General features: G+C 46.9%; 1 protein-coding gene across 11 annotated transcripts in view; it reads left to right on the forward strand.

Moving 5' to 3' along the window:
- The window catches only part of Cacna1c (calcium voltage-gated channel subunit alpha1 C), a 660,622-nt gene that overhangs the window by 536,765 nt on the left and 100,339 nt on the right, over positions 1-23,518 (forward strand). For all 11 annotated transcript variants that reach the window (XM_075982990.1, XM_075982987.1, XM_075982992.1 and 8 more), the window contains exons 11-13: positions 5,291-5,317; positions 13,227-13,387; positions 14,322-14,547. In XM_075982990.1, coding sequence (XP_075839105.1) covers positions 5,291-5,317; positions 13,227-13,387; positions 14,322-14,547 — 414 coding nt within the window. The remainder of the gene's footprint in view (positions 1-5,290; positions 5,318-13,226; positions 13,388-14,321; positions 14,548-23,518) is intronic.

The raw sequence follows: 23,518 nt of genomic DNA on the forward strand, positions 1-23,518 counted from the left end.
GTGGACAGCTGGGTGAGGAACTCTGAGGTTCAATTCTCGGTAGAGATGGAGACTGGCATTTGCGGCCACTGATAAGTCACAGTTTGTTCAGAGAGGTGCAGGAAGCAGGAGATGAGTACCAAACTTGGAGAAACTAACACACAGAATATACAGAAGCAGGCAAACAGACAGTCATGCTGGGGGATATGGGAGGGAGATGTGGGAGGAAGATGTCAGGAAAGCCCTCTTTGGGAGAGCCTTCATGGCGGTCACACCCTGTGCTGTTTCGTAGAGATAATAGTCATCCAGAAAAGGAGCACAGACTCCATGAAGCTGACCATCTAGTGTGGAAGACTAGAAATCAGGGTGTTACGGTGCGCAAAACAATGAAATGTGTCCTCAATAGCGGAGAATCCTGGTTTGGAGAAAACTAAGGGCCAGCGTGTGTGTGAGGAGCGGTATTTCAGGGGCAGGGCAAAGACGAGTAGGCTTCGCAGTGAGCTTCATCTTTGTTATAAAACAGTAAGAACACAGAGCGTGTGAGGGGGTCTGTTTCATGTCTTGTGCTCTCGAAGGATCATCTTGACATTAGGAGCCATTAGGAAAGAGGCTAATATACAGATGAAGCACCCCCTGTGGCTGCTCGTGTATGGGGTAATGGCGACCTCAGGTAGACTTGTAACGGGGGAAAGAAAGAATACACCGATTGTCGATGTCTCCTGGAGCTCTCTACTCTAAGGAGAATGGGGGTATACTGACTCTGGGAGCCACTCTCTGCGAGGGGAGGGTGGAAGTGTGTCAGTGCAGGGCACCCACCAAAACACTGAGGCCATGCAAAGGGAAAGAGAAATAAGATAGGGAAAGGAGAAGGTGCCACAGGAATAAAGGGATGGCATTCACTGCCATCAGGGGGATCTTCAAGGCGCTGAGAAGCCAGAGAAAATCAAAAGGCTAAAGAAACTGCAGAGGAATTGAACACAGGAAGTCAATTTCCTTTGCCTTGGAAAATGAAAGGGAGCCAACATCAGACCTCAAGCAAGCACTCTCTCTAAGCTCCTGCAGAAGGCAAGGCTGGACACTGCCTTCCAGGGCTACTTAACGGGGCACCACATCTGGCTCCATGTGCAGTCGCAAATGACTAAGGCACCTGCGAGATACAAATGGGAGGACCACCAAGGGACCACTAGGTGTGCAGCTCTGGCCATTCTGGAGACCGACACTGTTGATGTAGACTTGGCATCTTTGAAATGTGTTCTTGGTACTTTTTATAGCCTAAAAGCACTAAAAAATATATATGTGAATCACTAAAAATTATGGAATCTAGGTGGGGATTAGCCACAGTGACCCAGCCATAGGCCAGACGGGTCATCTGCCTTATGTCAAGGGTCACATGGACATCACTGAAGGCCAAGCTGAACTAGAAGTCAAGTCCATTGTTTGCCTGGGAGCCTTGGAAGAAGCAGAGTGGTCAAGAGGATCCCCTACAGGCAAAACCCGTGTTCCAGGAAGGAGGTTCAGGCTAGAAATGGGGAGCAACTGGGTTTAGCACCCAATAACTGGAGTGATGTTCAACTTTAGCAAACTCCAGGATATGTCCCCTCTCGCCATAACAACTAGGGTCGTGATCAAGTTGTGGGATTAGAGAAGCTGAGTCATCTGTCCTTCAGTGTATGCTGAAGGCAAAATGAGAGCAATTCAGGAAAACACTCTTCCACTGCAGGTAGTAAGTGTGAGGTACTTGTGGCCCGAAGAAGGAAGGGGAAGCCGAAAACATGAACAGCTTCCAAGGAGTTCAGATATTTGTCAGATAATGATCAAAATACAAAGCGATTAACTAAAAGGGAAAATGGTTTGGGAGTTGTCTCAAATTTTGAATGCTAAAACCAGGGAGGAAAATCTTGGTCTTCCAGGTTGGTCCTGGAGGTTCATGAGAGCACATGCGGATAAACAGACTTCAGTCCCCGCCCAGGGGTGTTTTCTGGAGGTCTCGTGTGACAGCTAGTTATTAACTTCCTCCCCTTCCTTGCCTTTAACAAATCCACCGGAGACATGAAGTAGGGATGGTGTTGCACTTGTATATAAATGATAGAAAAAAATCCAGAAACTCCGGAGCAAGCTGCTCATGCCCATTGGGGGTTGGGTACACTGAAGGCTTCTGCTGTTCCCAGGACTCTGCAGTCTGCACGGATATCAAACATCAGTAGGAGGCAAACATGCTAAGATGCTCACTGCTCTTTGGCTCCTCTCTCTACAATGAGAACAGCTGTCCAGAGATGGAGTCTATCACTATCGCCAGGAGACAGTGGGCCGTAGGCAATAGTGTCCTATTTTGTGAAGTCCTGTAGCTAACTGCTCCTATATTCAGGGAGTGCTGAGGAATCAAAGTCTTTAATCTTATTAAAAGTTCTAATCCCAGCTCTTCGAGGACCCACTTGAATGCTAGTACTCCTTTCCTACATGCTGCTGAGGGTCAAGGAAATATGCTTCTATTAAAACAAAGGGATATATTGGATACAGAGAAGACAAAGTCATGCTCACAGGCTCCTGCAAGCCAGAAGAAGCCTTCTTCATGTGAGGTGTGCAGGGTTAGACATCAGGACTCAGAGCCAAATAAGCAGGAGGCTCATGGACCATTTCCTTTGGACCAGAGAGTACAAGGACAACAAACAGTGGCCACACATGAACGAGGATAAATTCTCACTCAGCTCTGATCTCCCTTTATCCCATATCACAGATTCATTTTCTTAAGAGAACTCCGAAGTTCCTTGACAGGGAGTTTCTAAGGTCTCACTTTTGCTTGTGACTTTAATTGAACTGAGAGTGAGACTTGCAGGAAACAAAGAGTCTCAGTTGAGCCAGGAACCACTGAGACCTCTGCAAGAAAGCCTGGAACCAATACCGCAGTCTCAAAGATCCCTGAGCTCAGCACATCCTTGCTGCAGAGAGTAGCCTGCCTCCCTGTCTCCATTTAGCAGCTAGCAAACATTTCATCCCCCATTAAACAGTGACTCTGGATGAAAAGATGCTGCCCTGGGCTCTAGGTCCCCCTCCCACATGCTCAGTTAACATGTGATTAAACCCTGCAGCCTAGCAGGCAGTCTTGGGGGTGGAAAAGGGTTCTTAGCTAACAGTTCAGAGCAATAAAGGCACTTGGCTCAGCTTCCCAGTGCCCTGGAGACATAATTATCTCATGCACGATGGCTTTGCCACCTGTCACATCTTCTGCTTTATTTTTTTTAATAATAAAAAAAAACAAGAAGGGTTGATGTTTTCTTGTTACGAGACATAGCTTGCTTTTTGCTGACTGGGACAACATGGCTCCAAGCAATCACCTTCCAATGTCCCTACAAGAGTCTCTGGTCATTGTCATGTCTCATTTGAACTCTGTTCTTTGTGGCCATTTTTACTTACTTATTTTTGTTTTAAAATTTTTATTCATTTTACACACCCACCACAGTTCCACCTCACTCCCCTCCTTGTGTTCCAACCCCACTCCCTACCCCAATCCATCCTGCATCCTCCAAAAGGGTAAGGAAGGCCTCCCCTGGGTAGCCAACAAAGCCTGGCACATTAAGTTGAGGCAGGACCAAGCTCTCCTCCCCCCGCCCGCATCAAAGCTGAACAAGGCATCCCACTATAGGGAATGGGGCCCACAGAGCCAGCTCATGCACGAGGGATAGATCCTGGTCCCACGGCCAGGGGTTGTGGGCATTTTTAAATTTAAACTGATTTTGTTTGAGAATTTCTTGCATGAGTACTGTATTTATATCATCCTCACTCTTCTCCCCTTCCAGCACCTTCCATATCCCTCCTATTCCTCTCAATCTCATGACCCCATTCTCTTTCATTATTACTGGTATATATTTATAAATATGTGACCAGCTGAATCCACTTACTATTGCTCATATGCAGTGTGTTTACAGCTGACTTGGGATTGGATAACCTGTCAGGGACCTCATCCCTGGAGAAGACGGATTCCCCCTCTCTTGGCAGCATTGGTTGCCTGTAGTTCTTCATTTCAGGGTGGGCCTTTCTGAGATTTCCCCCGTCTGCCCTGGTGTTGCCATTTTACAAGTCTTGCCGTGGCTGTCTGAGTGGTCTCAGTCAACCTGCTATTTTGTCTGTGTTCCTCTTTCTCTCAGCCTCAAAGCTAAGCTGTAATGTACCTTCAAATATTTGGGTTTTTTGTTTCCAAAATGTTTTGTGTTGGTTGTTCACATCCTCCTTCCTCCTCTTCCTATCTCTTCCCTTTCTCCCCCTTCTCCTTCCCTCTCTCCCTCACTTTTCTGTACATTAACAAGCCTCTCTCTTGCCCTCTCTCCTCCTGCTAACTCTGTGTAGCTTTCCTGGAATCTGTCCTAGATGGACGGGACAGTCCCACAGCCTCCCTGGAGGGAACTACCTAATCTGTCCTAGATGGACGGGACAGTCCCACAGCCTCCCTGGAGGGAACTACCTAATCTGTTCTAGATGGGCTGGACAGCCTCACAGCCTCCCTGGAGGGAACTACCTAATCTGTTCTAGAAGGACAGGACAGCCCCACAGCCTCCCTGGAGGATGCTATCTAATCTGTTCTAGATGGACAGGACAATCCCAGAGCCTCCCTGAGGGTGCTACCTAATCTGTTCTAGAAGGACAGGACAATCCCAGAGCCTCCCTGGAGGATGCTATCTAATCTGTTCTAGATGGACAGGACAATCCCAGAGCCTCCCTGAGGGTGCTACCTTTCAGTACACAGCGATCCTTCAAGGCAGTTGTCAGGACACTCCACCTGTGCTTAGATCTCCAGAGCCGCACCCACCTTCAGTACACACATTGTCCCTTTAGAACCTGAGGCTATGTGTTCAGATCTAGCAAGCAGCTCTGAGCTAGGAAAGCAATGACCTTCCCTCAGGCTGTCTCAGGTGGCCTCACATGGGTCCTAATCCAGCTCTGGTAAAGATCCTGGTGGACCACAGTGAGCTCTGTGCCCCGAGTTCTCTGTTGTCTGCAGGAGAGACTTTCCATGTGCCATGGCTTTCCTCAAGGGGTGCTGTGCTTAGCAGGTCATGGAGATTGTGGGCAGACATGGATCCTGTCAGGACTGTATGCTCATCTCTCCTGTAAGCGTCATCACACTTCAGAAGATACTAGGTTTGTAGATGTCCGCTGGGCCAGCCATGTTCAAAGGCAGAGCGTTATCACTAGCCTCGCAAACCCTTCCAGTGCCCACATAGTCCTGGGGAACTCCAAATACCTCGGGGACGGCTAAACACTCATTATGTGGAAGAAAGTACCTTGTCTTTGCTAATATTTCCTTTTCCTCTTTCAGCCACCGGATCTCCAAATCCAAGTTCAGGTGAGTGAGATGCAGATTGCTCCCCTTCCCTTCTGCCCCTCTAGCTACATTCCCAGCAACAGTGTCAGATGACCAAGGTAAGTCCCATCAGCTCGGGCCCTTCTGGGGGTGTAACTGCTCCCTTTGATATGGGGGTTCACAGTTTGGTCAAGGGAACTAGTACAAGGATTGAGACTTAAGTTCTCTTGGTAGGCTCTGAGCGGTTAGAACACACTACTTCCTGCATAAGATAAAGTAGGTTCAAATAAATGTGTGAACATTTGTTACTACTTGGCATATGGCACAAGTATAAGGATTAAAGACAGAATATAGATTCTGCCACTGCTTTGAGACAATATCAGAAGCTTCCAGAATACCCACCCTGTGACTTGCCTGTGGCTGCACATCTTCCCACTGCATGCAACTCCTTGCAGGTTCCGAATGTTTTCTACTCTCTTGCACACTAAGACTTTTGTGGGGCTTTTCCTCCACCAAATTCACCATCTACGTCTCTATCTGGAAACGTCAGGATTGTCAATCAACTCAAAGGTTACAGCATCTATGGCACCCTTGGCACACTCCCAATGAGACTGAAATGGTTTTCCCTTCATCCTCCACCCCTGTGTGCTCGGCCACACCCTTCTCCTAGAACTTACCGTATTGCCCTCTAGATATTGATTCAAAGGCCTGATGCCTCCATTGAATTTTGCACACTGCAGGCTGCTCAGTGCCTACCTAGCTACCCCACGGGTGGACTCTGCGAGCTCCCTGACTGCTTGACTGGTTATATATGTAGGATGGGAATGCACATTTAATTCTACAAAACCTATACATGGGCTAGCCTGGCACACACAGGTCTATCTGGTTTGGACATACCCCACTGTTGAAAGGAAACCGCTTGTTGGTTTCCCAGCATCCTGGCAGCTCAGCCCTGAAATAACCATTCAGAAACTGTATTGATGAAATCACTGCTTGGCCCATTAGCTCTAGCTTCTTATTGGCTAACTCTTATATCTTAGTTTAACCCATTTCTAGTAATCTGTGTATCGCCACAAGGCTGTGGCTTACCAGCTAAAGTTCCAGCATCTGTCTCTGGTGGGGCTACATGGCCTCTCTCTCTGACTCTGCCTTCTTTCTCCCAGCATTCGGTTTAGTTTTCCCCACCTAGCTCTGTTCCCTTACAGCTCTGCTATAGGCCCAAAGCAGTTCCTTTATTAACCAATGATATTCATAGCATACAGAGGGGAGTCCCACATCACATTACTACAAGCCATGTCATGTGCCTACACCACACCCCTCTAGTCTTGAAATCTCCACTGTTCTCTGACTCCCAAGCTTTGTGGTCCTCTGTTCTCCCTCCCTTCACACTTTCATGTCTCTCATAGACCATAACTGAGCTCTGGGAACCAGAGGCCCCAGAGCGCATCCTCTAGCTACTTACATCCCCCTCTCTCTGAGAACCAACCAGATAGAGTGGTAGGCTAATTATTGACATTTCTGGAAGAGCCTGAAGAGCCTGTCTACAAGCCCCAAATCCCTAACCCCCCCCCATGACATCCAGGTGTGTGTTTCTAAGCATCCAGGTGTTTCTAAGCAAGTCCCTCTAACTTCATGACATTCAAAACCCAAGCATTAAGATAAAGTGAGGACTCCAGTATTTGACTCCAATTCCAATACCTCCTTTCTCCCGTCTTCTATTGGGATCTGAAAATACAGTCTTCCTTCCCCCATATTGTTCTTTCAAACCAAGGCCTCCTTAGTATAAACATCCCAGGTGAGATCAACCAGTGCTGGCTTTTATTACATGGAAGGGAGCTCTAACACACAAGAATCCTCTCTAGATCTCCCCTCTTCATCTCCTGCATGTGGAAAAGTAGCTGGTGTATAATAAGAATTCTGTAATATTTATGAATAGATCGATGGATCGATGGATTGATGGATCACCTGGTCTTGATAAGACAATAATCTTGACAGACGTTCAAACAAATGTCATATTTGACAAGTACATGTTACTCTGAACAGTTCCAGGGCCCCCACACAGTAATAGTAAAGAGATTAAATTTTACAGTGAAAATATTTCCCAAATTCTATTCTCGCTACATGCAAATGAGGAAATCATAGATTAATGAATGGATAAACACAATCTGGAGACTTGTGCAGAAGATTCCATGCGTGATGGACACTCTTGCATTATCAGGAGACCAAAACCTTTGAATTGGGCAATCTATAGTGTTAGGTATGTCCTTGAAAGTTACAATCTTTTGATCCTTGGGACTTGGTCCACTCTGCATCTCCCAGCCACAGGGCTCTAATTGTTTACTTTCAGGAGTGGGTGCTTCTCTCTATATACTTCCAGTTTAAGGGAAGTGCAGAAATGACCTTGTATTCACAAATGGCTTCTTGTCAGTGGGTTGGCACTGTCACTAACACCAGTAAATGATCCCTGAGGCAGAAAGGAGCCCAGAGTCACAGCTGGAGATGGTCTCAGCCATCCTGCAGGTCAAGTCCTGGCTGGTGTACTGAACCTGTTTCTGTGCACGCTTTGAAAATTATTCTAGTGGCCATGTCAAGCAGTACAGTGGAGCAGCAGGAAAGGAAAGAATTTTATTTAAAGCACTGCAATGAAAACATTGTCATTTCGACAGGAATTGACATAACACGTTTTAGTGAAATGGTTTCTGTTCTTTGTTGCACCATGACTTTTTGGAACTTAGCGTGTACCTTACATGTACTATGTGTAGCCGGGCTGTGGTGGCGCACGCCTTTAATCCCAGCACTCGGGAGTCAGAGGCAGGCGGATCTCTGTGAGTTCAAGTCCAGCCTGGACTACAAGAGCTAGTTCCAGGACAGGCTCCAAAACTACAGAGAATCCCTGTCTCGAAAAAAAGAAAAACAAAAGCAAACAAACATTTACTATGTATATCTTAGTTTGGATTGCTCATATGTTGCTAGGGGTTATCACCCCAGACAAGGGGATTCTAGGAATATTGAGCAATACTACAAGCAGCTTGTTAACCTAGATCCTGATGGTGTCGGGTTAGAGAACAGCTAAAGCTGGTAATGGATTGAAAATGCTCCCAGAATTATCAACATTTTCCAAATAGTTCTCTCAGTTGGGGAAACAATTTAATAGTGACAGTAATAGAATTTGAGCTTCAAATGGGCCTATTTTAGGTGCAGGACCGGATGATACAAAGTTATAGTTAATTTTCAGAGAATGGTTGAATAGAGCTTGCAGGGGGAAAAAATGAGACAAATTAGATGATAGTTGGGTTTTTGATAATTCAGGTTTTCAAGTAAAGGAAAATAAAGAATTGGCTACATTTGAGACTCACTATGCATCATTGATCCAGAGGCCTGTTGGAGTCTTTCCTAGCACAACTATGCAGAATTCAGAGCAAATCGCATGGCGTTCCAATGTGAGGACTCTCCAGGCCTCGTCTTCAGCAGGAGCTGCCTTCCACCTCATTGTAGTTCTGCTGTGCCATGAGAAACCAGGCATAAACCCAAGTCCACCCCAGTCTTCGTAGCCCATTTTTAGGCTACTTACTCATAAAAGAATTAAATGTAGCGGTTTTTCTCTGCTGTTTGTTTCCAGTTCTGCTGAAGATGGAAACTTGCTCCAGCTACCAGGCGCCTGCTGTGTCCACTGTTTGCTAGTCTCTGTCTTGTCAGCATTTGCATGATGAGAAATCCAGTTTGAGAGCATTGTCCTTTCACCTTCCCGAGGCCAGGGGTTTTTAAGATTTGCCTTTATCGGGGAGTTAGACCTGGGGCATCCATGTCATGTCTCACACAACCTATAAGCCAGCATCTTACTGTATGAGATGAGCAGTGCTTAATACTATGGGTCTGTAACATAATAGAAGAAGTGGCCCCTGCCTCTTGGGGATCTGATTATCTCAGTAAAGAATCAGGGGCCATGCGTTAAAGTTAACTGCTTATACCAGGCAATGGAAGGCCTCTACTGGGAGAAACCTCTCTGGGTGCCTCCATGGCTGCACAAGATGTGATTTGGGGACACCACTACAGAGTTCCTCAGCATGTAGCGTGTTCGTGTACCCGGCTGTACCCCGGCTGAGCTTTGTGCTGAGAAGGATTGAGTCTGTTAGCGGTTGATAACTTGTCCATAGCAAGTGGTGTCAAATACACAAACAAAATGTGTAAAGCAGACAGGCTCTGCAGGGATGCTGGGGCTAGAAGAGCAGAAAGTCCACTGCAGAGAAGCTGGGGTTTGAGTTGAACCCTAACGATGAGGAGGACCGAGAGGATGGGACTAGAAGGTGAAAGCCTTCATAGTTGGAAGCGTATTTTGTGTTTCTAAAAAGAGCGCAAAGCCCTGTGGTGGGGGTGGGGTGAAGATAGGATGAGCCGAGGGAGAGCGAGCAGAGCACAGTGCTGCAGACAGTTAGGTACAGTCGACACAGCCACCTCCATCCTTCTCCCCTGCTTCCGTGTTTCTAGAGTAAATGGCTTCCAGCTACTGCAACGAGAACATGAATAGCAGGCAAATTTCTCCTCCCTGTTTTATCATTTAATATCCTCTGTGCATATGTAAACACATAAATAAATTTACACATTCTAATAAACTATTACATCTATTATGTAGTAGGAAGTGTTGCCAGGAAACCAGCTGTCAAGCAAAGCTACATTTGAAGAGTAGGAGATGTACAATTATCTTTAAATACTTTCCCTGGATAGTAATTACTCCCATCCCCACCACAACCCCAAATCCATGTGATTCTCCAAATCGGCTCTGTGCAGTAGCACCCACATCTAACAGAGCTGGCCAAGAGCAGTTCTAGACCCATGTGCTAGGCCCGACTTTACAACAACCCGTGTTCACTCCTGTAAACTAGAGAGGGATGGTCGGGGTAAATTCTCAGTCAGTTTCTACCGACTGTAAAAGCCACCTTTGTAGTCTGTATGGCAACTATCAGTGGTCTCTGCAGTACGGGATTGGGTCTATTTTAAAACATATCTTTGCAATTAATATATGTTTTTTAAATTATCCTATAATATTATTGATCATAGGAAGAACTAGAGATGTGTTCTGATAACACAGGACTATGCAATATCAAGTTCAGGCAAATATAAAAGGCTGTCTTTCATTGCAACCACCTGGGACTCATTGTCCCAGTTCCCTTGTCCCTCTCCATATATCCCCCATCTCCACACTTGCATGTGGCATGAATAGATGTTTCAAGCACCCTGAAGGGCACTTACAGATTAATGTCTGTCTTGCTTGGTGCATAGTGAATTCCCCAAAGCACCCACTAAGCTGAGTGTCTCCTGCAAAGATGGGGCATCCGGTGAAGGATAGATCATGCCAGAACACTGAGGCTGACCTATCTGTCCTTCTGCTTGAATGAAGACCAAACCATAGACGCCTTGGTAGTTTTCAGGGAAGAATCCAAGTTCTTAGATTGCCCCTGGTTCTTCCATCCTCATTGGAGAATTCAGCTAAACCTTGGTAACAGGATTTTCCAAGGAACAACAGGGACAAAAATAGCAGTGTTAGAGACATAGATGAAGACAAGCTGCCCAAAAAGGCAATGTGGGCAACTGGACATAACTATTCATATAGAGGTCTGTCTCTCCGGGACCACAGAATACAGTCTGTCCTTGGCATGAAGCTGGTGATGGTGAAAAAGGTCTCCCTTAAGGAATAAAGGGCTGAGTTTGGGACAATGTATGTAATATATACAGCCAGTCCCACTTCTAGCATGCTTGCCCGTACTGCTGTGAGATGCTGAGGACCAGCCATGATTCTTCACCCGATACACACCAGTACAAGTCTACTACATTTTCTCTATGATTTCTCTCACCAGAGACTGCAGATATGGACTAATGACACAGACTTACTCAGAATGTGGAACTACAGGCCAATTTTATTGCCCTAAAATAGAAGGCTGATTTTTTTTTTTTTTTTTTTTGCATCTTGGCCCAGGACACACACGCACACACACGCACGCACACACACACGCACTAAGGATTTTATTCAAGCATTTCTAACTACTTCTTTTGAATATTGCTATGATATTTTCATTCTGCCTCTTTTTTCAGTGTCATTCGTGGCCTATCAGATAGTGTTCCAGTCACTCCTGGGCTGCAGAATGGGGTTTGCAGATCTGCTGCCAGCAGGTCCTGCATGCTTGCTTAGAGGCCTAGACTGGAAATTACCACATGTAGAGTGCAGGTCCCTGCGACTGCTGCACCAGGGAGTCCTTGTCTCACTTCCTCCTGCCTCTTTTACCACCTGAGCTGAGGCTCTGCATGCCTAGGGAATCTTTCTGCATACCTGCCCACCACCACCCTGCACCATTGCCCTTCTTCCAACATCCTCCCTTCCCAGAGTACTCCTGTCTGGCTTTCGGTTGGTTGTGAGTGTCACACCCCCAGAACACCAGGTAGGCATGTCGGTGCCCCTCTGCTCCTCTTGGATTCCAGTCTCCTGTTGCCTCTGCTTCCAATCTGCTATGTCCTCGCTATCCTTTGTGACATGAATAACGTTTTCCTTACATCATCACTAATCCAGACAGCTGGAGCTGTCCCCTGGGTTCCACCTTGATCTAGAAGCTCACCAGGTGCTTGTATCGGTTGATGTTTTGTTTTCTGAAGTAAAATCTGATCGTGTGAGCCTTCCTATGGTGGGTCTTGGCCTGGCTGTCTGTGGTCTTACTCTTCACGCTTCTCCATTGCATTCCAGGCAGCTCTTAAACACATCGTCCTGAGTCCCCAACAGCGCTGTGTGTTGTGCAAGGGAAACCCTCTAATACAGTCATAAAATGGGAATGTCTCCTTGGGAGCCCCAGCTTAATGGCTCTCAACCATGATTATACGTTAGAACCAGCTGGGGGAGGATCAAAAGGGCCAGGGCTATCTTTGGGGTGTTTGAATGTACTCAGCACCTAATCAATCAGTTTTCAATCAGATTGCTTAGCTGCTGAGGTGAGGAACCAGGGGAAGGGGTGGCTGGGTGGTTGTCGGAAGTTTCCCAAGCCATTCTGCACATAGCCACACCTGATAACCACTGACAGAGTCCTTGATCAGGAACGCTGGGGAAGGCTATGTGAGTCTAGCTGAGCTTCGGGGTTCTGTGTATGCGTGGGCAGGGGGTGTGCCCATTTTTCTAAAGAGAAAATCTAAACGTTCATTGAGTTCTCAAAAGATATCCTAGGACCCCGTGAGTGTAAAGGACCCCTGGTGTAAATCAGCCTCTTCCTCTGTACGGTGAGGAGTATGGGTCCAGCAGGAGGGGCGGGGCTAGGCAGAGCATCACCCTGCTTCAGCTCTATCTGCTCTAGTGTGCTGGACAATGAACCTCAGTGGCCCTTAGATTCCTCCTCAGTATCAGGATAACACAAGCTTGACTTAAAGGCTTTTGGAGAAGCCCTACGATGTTCCTAAAATACCAAGCCCACAGAAGGCTTTAGTCACTGCCACCAGCATGGTGACTAATTCCCCCTATACTTGCCACACTATTTCTGATAATGCCATTAAAGTAAATTAAAAATAGCCAGAAACTCCCTTTATCTACCAGTACCCGAGATTGTAACCAAGGCTTGTGTGTGCTTGGCTTTACCACTGAGGTATATCCCCAAATGCAAAAATAAAAAGCAGTCCCACTTGTTGGGCAACTTCAACTTCGTGCCAGATGGCTTATATGGCATTTTATGCATGTTTACAAGAAGCCTGTGAAATTGTCCCTGTTCTTATTTCTAACTGAAGCTTAGAGATGGAGGATAGATAGACGTGAGGCCACATAGATAGCTAAACCGTGGAGCCCGCCCACTTAGACCACTGCACCACCAGGTTGTGTAGTAAGGCCAATCCAGGGACAGGTGAGATGGCACCTCATGTGCTTTGGGTTGGCAGGAAGTCTGGATCTCCCAACCAACCCTGTCTTTCCCTCCTTGCCCTTTTCCAGCCGCTACTGGCGCAGGTGGAATAGATTCTGCAGAAGGAAGTGCCGCGCAGCAGTTAAGTCCAATGTCTTCTACTGGCTCGTGATCTTCCTGGTCTTCCTCAACACGCTCACCATTGCCTCCGAGCACTACAACCAGCCCCACTGGCTCACGGAAGTGCAAGGTGGGCAGCCCCTGGCTTTGTACTGTTCACACTTGCCAGCAGAGCTCCAGGTCCTGAGGAGAGATGAGTTATTGGTGGGAGGTTGACAGACAAGCAGCCGGTGACTACGGCTTGACTGGTGCCTTGCTGGAAAGTCCTAGGGCCTGGAAGTTTGCAAGCCCCGTATTAAAATTCAGGCCCTTGTTATAAACAGATGTAGCCCTTCAAGTCCTGATGTGCCTCTCGCCCTCCTCTGCAGCCATGGTCATCACTGAGTCCCCGTAACAGGACAGCTTATCTGACTGTTTCAGACCCTCAGCTGCCAGCTTTCCAAAAGCCATTTTCAGTTCCTCTGGCCTTTCTGTAGCTCCAGGTAGCTTTCCCCAGACCATAACAAGAAGCAGAGCCTGGACAAGGGACAGTAGCCCCAGAGGTTAGCTAAGACCTCTTGTCATGCCTGGACCCCTGTGAAGAAATCCATAACCCATGCCTAAGTGTCTCTGGGGAGTGAGGCAGATACGGCTCAGGCTATGGGGATCCTGGGAAGAGATGATCTAGAGGTAACAGGGACAGGGAAGGCAGCCTACTCTCAGCTTTGGCTACTGACTCGGACGGGTCACTGACCCTTCTGCACCTCCTGTTTCCTCTCTAAAGATTGGGTTTAATAGAAACAGCACCGCGCCTCTGGAGTTTCTCTGGGGATTAAGGAGGACAACATATGCTAAGCCTCTAATGCGTGGTGGATGTTCGGTGCATGGTTATAATGTCGGAAACTGGACCTAATTGTTCTTTCAGAAGTATCTGGGAGAGGTCTCCTGGGAAGGGAGGGGAAGGAGAGATGGGGAGTAGGCCTTTTTCTCCAGCTATGACAGTAACTGTTTTATGTTTTCCCTCCTCTTCCTCTTTGCTCCTCTCGGCTCCTTGCTTGAATCCCACCCCCGACCTACACCGCCAGACACAGCCAACAAGGCCCTCCTGGCGCTCTTCACTGCGGAAATGCTCCTGAAGATGTACAGCCTGGGGCTGCAGGCCTACTTTGTGTCCCTCTTCAACCGCTTCGACTGCTTCATCGTGTGTGGGGGCATCCTGGAGACCATCCTGGTGGAGACCAAGATCATGTCTCCCCTGGGCATCTCTGTGCTGAGATGCGTGCGCCTGCTCAGGATCTTCAAGATCACCAGGTGTGTGGCTCCTCGCTTCCCTTTGGGCATGGGACTCAGAGGCTACCGGAAGGCCAGGGAGGATGGCCTGGATGCGGGAAGAGCTGCAGATTCTGGAATGGTCTAGTAGTCTCTGACTGTCTGCAGCAAGGGGAGTTGTGGTTCATGTGCCAATCAGAAATGCCCTTAGCTGCAGACTGCTGTCGTTCAGCTTGGTTGCATTTGTTCTGCAGTGTGACTAGAAGTCCAAAGGTAGATAACCAGGTGGCTTTAGGAAAACATCAGGGACTTGGTCACCTCCTGTCCTTGGCTTGTAGGGTCTAAAATGGCTTCTGGGCATTGAGGTCTCATCAATTCTCTGGAAAAGCAGAAAAGGGTCTGCTTCTTTGCTCCCCCATATCTCAGGCAGACCCATTGTTAGAGATGCTATTCAAAACCAAACAAGGCAACAAACATCAAATGTGAGGGAAGACATGGAGAGCTGGGGACCCTGGCACTTTTGGGGTGTTTTTGTGGCTTCTCTTAATGCTGTAACCAAATGTCTGGCAAGGGCATCTTAAAAAAAGAAGGCTTTAGTTTGGCCCGGGATCCATCAGGTGGGAAGATGTGGCACCCAGAGTGTGGGGTGGCCGGGCACAGTGCAACTGCAGGACCTGATGGATGCTGTGCTCAGCTTGTTTCCTCCTTAATCTGCTCTGTAACTCCAGTGTGTAAAATGGTACTGCCCCATTCAAGATGCCCCCCACTCAGTTAAACCTCTTTGCAAAAAAACCTCATAGATATGCCCAGAGGTTTGTATCCTAAGTGGTTCTAAATCTCCCCAAGTTGACAGTCAAGGTTAACAGACTTGTGGTAGAAATGGGCAATGAATGGTCCAGCTACTGTGAAATACAGAGCTGCCATTTCTCAGCTGATTAACAGTAGAATTACCGAGTGCCCCAAAACTTTACTTCTGGGTATTTACACACAGCGTTAAAAGCCAGGTCCTGAAGTGATTGATGTTTAGAATGACGTCATTTACAAGAGCCAGAATGCAGAAGTGTCTGAAGCGCCGGGAGAATGGATGGAAAATGGCATTTACAGCCCACGGAACACTTCTAAGCTTTCAAAGGACAGTTTTTATGCCTGGTACCACAAGGATGAGCTTTGGGGACATTGTGCTGAGTGCAGTAAGCCAGTCACAAAAGACAAACGCTGTTTGATTGCACTTATTTGAAGTTCTCAGTCATAACATCAGAATCACAGGGGCTGAAAGCAGGGCAGTGACCTAAGGGCAAAGGGCAGGGGGCAAAGGTGGCTGCCATTTAAAGACCAGAGCTTCAGCTCTAGAAGATGTAAAGAATCCTAGAAATGGATCCTGTACACTATTAATGTATTTAATATCCTTGAACTGTAAGCTTAAAAGTGGGTGAGGTGGAAATTGTAGATTTTATGTGTTTTAACACAATGAAAATATTGGGGATAATGGACTGCTGAGATGGCTCAGTGGGCAAAAGTGCTTACGGCCGAGTCTGACACCCTGAGTTCAGTCCCTGAGACCCACATGGCAGAGGAGAGCACTGGCTCTAACTTCCATACATGTGTACTTGCTCTCTCTCGATAAGCCAAGTTAAAACTTGAGGGGCAACAAGACTGTTCAGCAGGTCAAAGCCTGTCCCCAGGTCTGAAGCCCTGAGTCTGAGCCTTGTAAACACGTGACGGAGGAAGAGGAGCAACGCTGGCAGGTTGTCCTCTAACTTCCACATGATTTCCTTCCTCACCACAAAACAAGTAAATACATATAATTTTTTAAAATGAAAAAAAAATCTCTTCCAGAAATCTCATCAAAGAATTTTCTGGTCTCATTGGCTGTTCTTGTTATTAGGAAAAGCTGAGAAATGGGTCTCTCTGACAGGCATGGGTTGCTACAGATGCACAGAGATGGCCAACTCTGAGTCAAGATGGTAGGAATTATATCTCAGGGGACTTTGGTCTGGCCTCACACACACACACACACACACACACACACACACACACACACATCGTCTGTCCTTTGGCCCATCCACAGACTGTTCATTCTCACTGCAGGGCAGGCAGAGACTCAGGAGGAGGGAATAGCGGGAGTACAGGGAGTGAGTGGGCAGCCTGTCCAGGTCAGGGAAATTGATTTCACCCTGGCCTGGTAAAATCAATTTACCGGCTAACATCATCCTTTAAAAACTATTTTATTAAGATTTAACTTTTCATTTCTCTGTGTATGGAGTCAGAGTTTTGCAACCATTACATTCTGATTTTAGAACATTTTGATTATTCCCCAAAGAAACTTCATACAGGTTTCTCCCCCAATCCTGACTCCATGCTAGCCCTAGGTAGCCACTCCTCAGTGTTTGGATTTGTCCATTATGACAAACATCCTGAGGAAGAAATCTGGGATACAACAGTGTATTGTGGACAGTGTTACATTGAATGTAATAGTAAACAATGTGATTATTTGTGTCTAGCTTCCTTCACTTAGCTTAGTGTCTTCAGGGTATATCCAGGTTTTAGTGTGGATCAGAACTTCCGCCTATTCTTGGTGGAAAGGATCCCACTGCACAGTTATCTCGTACACCATGGTCATTCCTCCGTGATTGGACATTGAGTTGAGCTACCTTAGAATGCCTGTGTTAACGTTTGTATTCCAAGTTTTTACAGAGATGTATAATTTTCATTTCTTTTGGATATATATCTAGGAATGCAACCTCTGGGTTATTCAATAAACCCTTTATAAGATTTTGAGAAATGATAAAATTATTTTAGAGAGGTCAGACTATTTTACATTTTCGCCAGTGATGTACAATTTAAGGGTTCCAGTTTCTCCGCTACTCATACAAACTGTTCTCTCTTTGTTTGTTTGTTTGTTTGGTGTGGGTTTTTTTTTTGGTTTATTTGAGGTTTTTTTCTTTTTTACCTATTTTATTCTTAAATGACAGATGGTAGTTTACATATTTATGGAGCACATCATCTTACTTTAAATACTTATGCCTTTCTGCCAAAAAAAAAGCATTCAAAATCCTCTCTACGAAATATTTTGAAATGTTCAGTTCACTGTTGTTGCCAGTTGTTCTGTTCTGTGTTAGGGGCATCGGAGGTGACTGTACCTTTCGCTACCGTGCCGTGATCTGTCCTTCCCTGGCATTCCCTCTCTGCCCTGGCTGCTACCTCCATGTTCTATGTGTCTTTGAGATGGGTGTTTTAGGCCCCACCTACAAGTGAACCTCATGGCACTTTCTCCTGTGCCGGACAGACTGTAACATCCTCCAGCTCCCTCCACAATGCATCAAAAAACACAACTCTAGTCTTCCTTGTTTTGACCATCGCTTTCAATAAAAGAATGAGATTGACTGGAAAAACACCCGAGGGCCTCACAACCCCATGAACATCATTTCATAAAAGCCTTTGTGATACCCCCCCCCCCGGTTGTCAGTGCAATACATATGTGTGAAGTGAGATGTGGTCAACTTCAAAAATGTATTTAAGGGCAGTAGCTGGAGGGAGTCTTTCAACCCTCCTCCAGTTAGAAGTTCCCAGATCCCTTCGTAATCTGCTTTGTGGGCAATCTCTGGAAATAAGAGCATCAAACCGCTCACTTGGATTGTGTTGGAGACTTGTGTTTCCAGGTCAAGGACAAGCACGTCACAGCTCACACAGGGTGTTTCTCTGAGTGAGTCACCAGGCGCGGTGAAGCGTCCTAGCTGTCACTATCCTTGCTGCAGTTTTCTGAGCAGCCATCTGAATGCACAGTGTCGTTGAGACTCCAGTGAGAGGCGCATGTATTCAAGTTCAGGGCTGGCATCAGGGCCTTTTGTCTGCAGTCCAGTCAGCACTGTTACTGTTCTTAGAGAAGGACAGTGAGGTCATGAGACCTCACGCGTGGACCAGGAAGTCTGGATGTTTTGAGAGGCAAGGCTGTCCGTGAGCTCTCTAAGGATCTCAGCAGCTCAAAAACCACAGAAACTGCTGTTAAAGTGCGTGACTAGTAGGAAGACTCAGGGAGTTATCCTCCGGGAGATCTGAGAAGAAATACACTTGCTTAACAGAAGAGCCACACACGGGTGTCCCATCGCCAAGCTCGGCTGGCAGGTTCACAGGGCCAACACCCAACCCATATTCTAAGCATTTCAGGTCTGAGGTTGGAGACAGGTTCTCAGGAAGCAGAAGTTTGCCCTGCAGGCGACACGCTGCAGAGATAGCCTGTCTTTTATTCCCTTCCCACTGTGCACGTGTGAACATCTGAACGTACGCCTTTCCAGATGATTTGGGGCTTGAAGAAGTAGCCTCCGCTTAGACAATGGAGTTATTCTGCTTCTGGACTTTTTTAGGCCCACAAATGCTATTCTGTCTTCTTGTGTGGGACTCTGGGATGCCCTCTGGCCAAAGCAATTTTTAAAGAGTTGTTCCTTGTCAGTATTTTCACAGTGAGAATACACGAAATAGTTAAAAGAGAATCAATGGGCAATCACTCCAAGATCGTATAACAATATCTAGCAGTGAAGTTCCTTTTCTAAATAAAACTGAAAAACAAAACAAAATCCATACCTCAAACATGGGCCATGTGAGAATTATTTAAGAGGCAGCGAAAACTTGTAAGTTAAAAATAGTGTTTATCAGACCTCAGGAAAACCAAATATGGTGACCAGTTGTCTAATAAGAGTCAGTATGAACACAGTTCGCTAAGTCCTATCTTGGGACTTGAACAATGATACAGCCTGCCCCGTTGGCTCTGCGGCTCGCTGGGATCCAGAGGATGCTCTGAGAGACAGACCCACCCTTCATTGTCTTTAGTGTGATACCTAAGCAGTGCGACCTTGGGCAAATGGCCTAACTCTATACCCAGTCATCTCATCTGGAATCAGCCCTCTTCCCATCCTTTGAGGTCATTAGGCTGAGATGCTCTGCAGGATGTCAGCATCAGGACCACCCTCTCTAACACACAGTGTGCCGTAGTGCTTGTCAGCATCTATTGCACTAGTGTTTCTATTGCGCTTGTTATAAACCAAAATACTCTTGTTGTCACCTTCCTCCCCTGCAGCTGCCTCCCTCGCTCTCGAATATGCCATTAGATCGACTTTAGAAGACACACCCACCCTAAAACATGACCACTAATGGGGTCCTCAAAGCCCCATGTGATCTTCACGTCCTTATCCAGAGTCTTGCCCAATCCCCCACCAGGCCCCCAATCCTCCTGGCTTTCTTTACCACCTTCTAAAGCAGAGGCTCAGGAGTTTATGGAGCCTCTCACCCCCTTTAAGGCCACCAATAAACAGGAATCTGGTATTTGTGACGTTCCCAGGCTAGAGTCTGTAGAGAAGATGCCCAGACCAAAGAGCCACATGCTGTCCTTGTGGGGAGGAGGGAAGTTACTTCCTGGGGTGGTAACTGTCACCTAAGAAGATGCTCTAAAGATTATTTGAATGTGCCTCCTCTCAGACTCCATCACGTTTATGATGTTGGGGGTCAGTTAGGTAATGCCCAGTACCTCTGGTCTAGAAACTCAAAGAAGCACCTTCCCAAAGCCATCCCAAGGTCAAGGCCAGGCAGTCGTGGTATCTTGACCAAGTCTTATTCTCCATGCAGGATGGAGAAGACAGAGGAACTAGCAGGAACTGTGCCTTGGCCCAAACTGTCCTAGCCCCCAAGCAAGACAGTCTAGAATTCCTTATGGCTCCTTCTGACCAACCACACACCACTTTATGCTCCTGTCATACAAATACTCCCAGAGTCTGCTGCATATTCAAGGACCAGGCTCAAGTTCACTGCAGTTTTGGTCCAAGGATGGCCATGCTGGGGTCCCTTGGCAAGTCCAAAGAGAGGGAAGAGAGAGATTGTGCTTGCTCACTGTATATATTCTGGCCCCCACATTGCTTTACTTGATTCTCATCCTTTTATTCTGTTCTTCTGTCACAAAGCACCATAGTACACAAACTTACTGTGTGAAAATCCATTTGAGAATGCTTCCAGCAATAGATAACTTGCCACCAAAACCAAGAGAACATTTCCTCAGTTGGGCGTAAGATTGGTTGGCAGGGGTACCTTCAGTGGTGCCCCTCTCTGGAACAGAAGAATAGGGTGGGGCACCGTGAAGCATCCTCAACAGTTAATCCTGTTGTTTCTACCATCTTTTATTTATAGCAAAAGGGCTGGTTGACACCGGCATGAAGGTAAAGGGCTGGCCCCAAGTTCTTTGAAGCGAAAGATTTCCGAACTGAAAGGTTCTGGAAAATCTCAGATCATTAAAGAAGAGAAAGGAGAATTCTACAGAGGCCCAGATCCCGAAACAGATGTACAGAGGGAAAAGAGACGGCGACAAAGTGTCCCTGAACAGAGGGTGTTGAGTCAACCCAGGAGACTGAGGGCCAAGGCTAGCAATAAAGAACAAGTGGTCACCGGTCAGTGAGTGAAGAAAACATGAAGGCCAGTGAGGCCGAGGGGAGGGGAGGGGAGAGTTAGGTAGACCGGAACTTGGCCAGGTCAGACTCCCTCAAGTGCACCACAGTTCAGGGAAAGAACAATGAGCCAGTGGATAGGGACCTGGAGGCAGAAACACACACTGGAGAGGAGGATGCAGTAGAAAAAGCATGCGTGTCCAGTGATGGGCAGAGGGCCTGGAGGACCCAGCTGTGTGTGGACCCCTGTTCTGACCCCAGATGTTTAGGTCTCCCAGGTTTTCTATGAGGTCTAAGTATTTGTTGGAGACCTAAGTATTTGTTCTCCAAAAGTCTGTTGGTGTGTGAGGTGTGTGGTTCATGCTTTTGGTCAGTTCGGATAAAAGCTGATGTTGTTAAGCCTGAAGGCCGAGCTCCAGTTAGCTTCCTGAAAAGGACAGCGGTTCAGGGTGGGGACCATGGTCCTGTGTTCAGCAGTCACGACCCTGAGATGGGGACTGAGAGGGCACGCAGGCCCAGGGGCATCACCTATATTGCCAGTGCTACTGACTGAGACCTGAAGATCTCACCATATTGCCCATGGTGGAAATACGCCCTCCTCATACCCCGCTGTCAGCTGAGGCATGCTGGGCTCACACAGCCAGCTCCCTAACCTCAGAACCACACTAGTGTTCTGTTTTTAAAAATCACATTTTAATTTATTTAATACTTTATTCTTTGAGAATTTCATACATGTATCAAATGTATTTAGGTCATAGTTACCTCCTTCTCCCCCAAACTCCTCCCAGATTCACTTCCCAACCCCTCCATGCTCCCATCTCTGTATCCCTCCATCCTCACCCCTGCTCCCACCTTACAACATGCTCCCATCTCTGTATCCTTCCATCCTCACCCCTGCTCCACTTTACAACATGCTCCCATCTCTGTATCCTTCCATCCTCACCCCTGCTCCACTTTACAACATGCTCCCATCTCTGTATCCCTCCATCCTCACCCCTGCTCCTACTTTACAACATATACACAAAAGCAAACACACGCCTGTGGGCGCACTGCCTGTCAGGTAAGGACAAATTGTTACATTCATAGTAAAATCGTTCATTCATTCAGTAAACTACTAATTGATCACCTTCTGAGGGCCAGGCACAGTTTAGAGAAGAAGAGCTGGCCTAGGATAGCTGAGAGAAGTTTCAGTGAAGGTCCGGTGATGATGCTGTGCCAGAGGCCTTGAGCCAGAACAATGGCTCATTGCAATGAGCATTTTGGGGGTTGGGCTGAATGGAAAAGGATATACTACATGACAAACTAGGACAAATGAAGAGGTGTTGGAAAGATGGATGAAGGAGATAGTTTTCGTTTGTTTATTTGCTTTTGTTTTTAATTAATTTGGGGGGCATGCTGCAGGGGCGAGGGGCAGATACAGAGGGATTGGGAGATGAGCGGGATTGGGGCACATGATGTTAATTTCCCAAAACATCAATAAGGAATTTTTTATTTAAAGAGAAAGAGAGAATAAAGGAACCAAACAGCACATGTGACTCCCTTCCCCCAAGGACCTCAATTCTGGTAGGGAAAAGAAACACTAAGCCAAGAAATAGACATTTGTCTGGTGGTGATATTTCCTTTAAAAATAGAATGAGCTGCTGTTCAAATGGCTCACTGAATGAAGTTCTCGCTGTGCAGGCCTGACGGTCTGAGTTCAGTCACAGAACCATGTAGAGGTAGGACAGGATGCCTGCAGAAAGTTATCTTCTGACCTCCACAGGTGTACTGTGGTTCACTTACACAAACACACACACACACACACACACACACACACACACACACCACAATTATACGAATTTTAAGAGATAATGTAGAACAAGACTAAAGCCGAGGTCAGGGATGCTTGCTCTGAGATCAGAGACCCAGGACCTAAAGGAGGACCATACTTTCCTCTGGGAAGGAGCTGAGTAGACTGTTGATGGAAGAGGACCTGTTTGCAGAGCATCAAGACTCATGCGACTGGAGTGAAAGAGGACGAGCATAGGAGCCAGGAAGTTCAGGGTTTTCTTTCTTTCTTCCTTTCTTCCTTTCTTTCTTTCTTTCTTTCTTTCTTTTTTCTTTTGGTTTTTCAAGACAGGGTTTCTCTGTAGCTTTGGAGCCTGTCCTGTAACTAGTTCTTGTAGACAAGGCTGGCCTCAGATTCACAGAGATCCCCCTGCCTCTGCCTCCCGAGTGCTGGGATTAAAGGCATGCGCCACCACCGCCCAGCTGGTTTAGGATTTTCTACCAGGTATCATGAAGGGCTGGGAGTGGCTCCATTATGAAGGGCTCACTGTTCTGGTGTGGTGAATTGCTATGGGAAGCAGGAGGCTGTTCTAGAAATCCCAGTGAGAGAGGCTGGTGGCTAGGCCAAGGTGATGGACTCAGTGGGAGGTGGCCAAAGTCAAGATTTGTTTTGAAGATGGAACCTTGGGATTTACTACTGTGGGGTAAGGAAAGTACAGGTTGGCCCTGCTGTTCTTATCTCCTGACATGGGAGAAAGGTTGGCAGGAAACTTCACAACTCATGATGTGATACGCCTTCCTAGCTACCTGAAGCCCAGACT

The sequence above is a fragment of the Microtus pennsylvanicus genome, chromosome 8 (assembly GCF_037038515.1).
Source record: "Microtus pennsylvanicus isolate mMicPen1 chromosome 8, mMicPen1.hap1, whole genome shotgun sequence".
NCBI lineage: Eukaryota > Metazoa > Chordata > Mammalia > Rodentia > Cricetidae > Microtus > Microtus pennsylvanicus.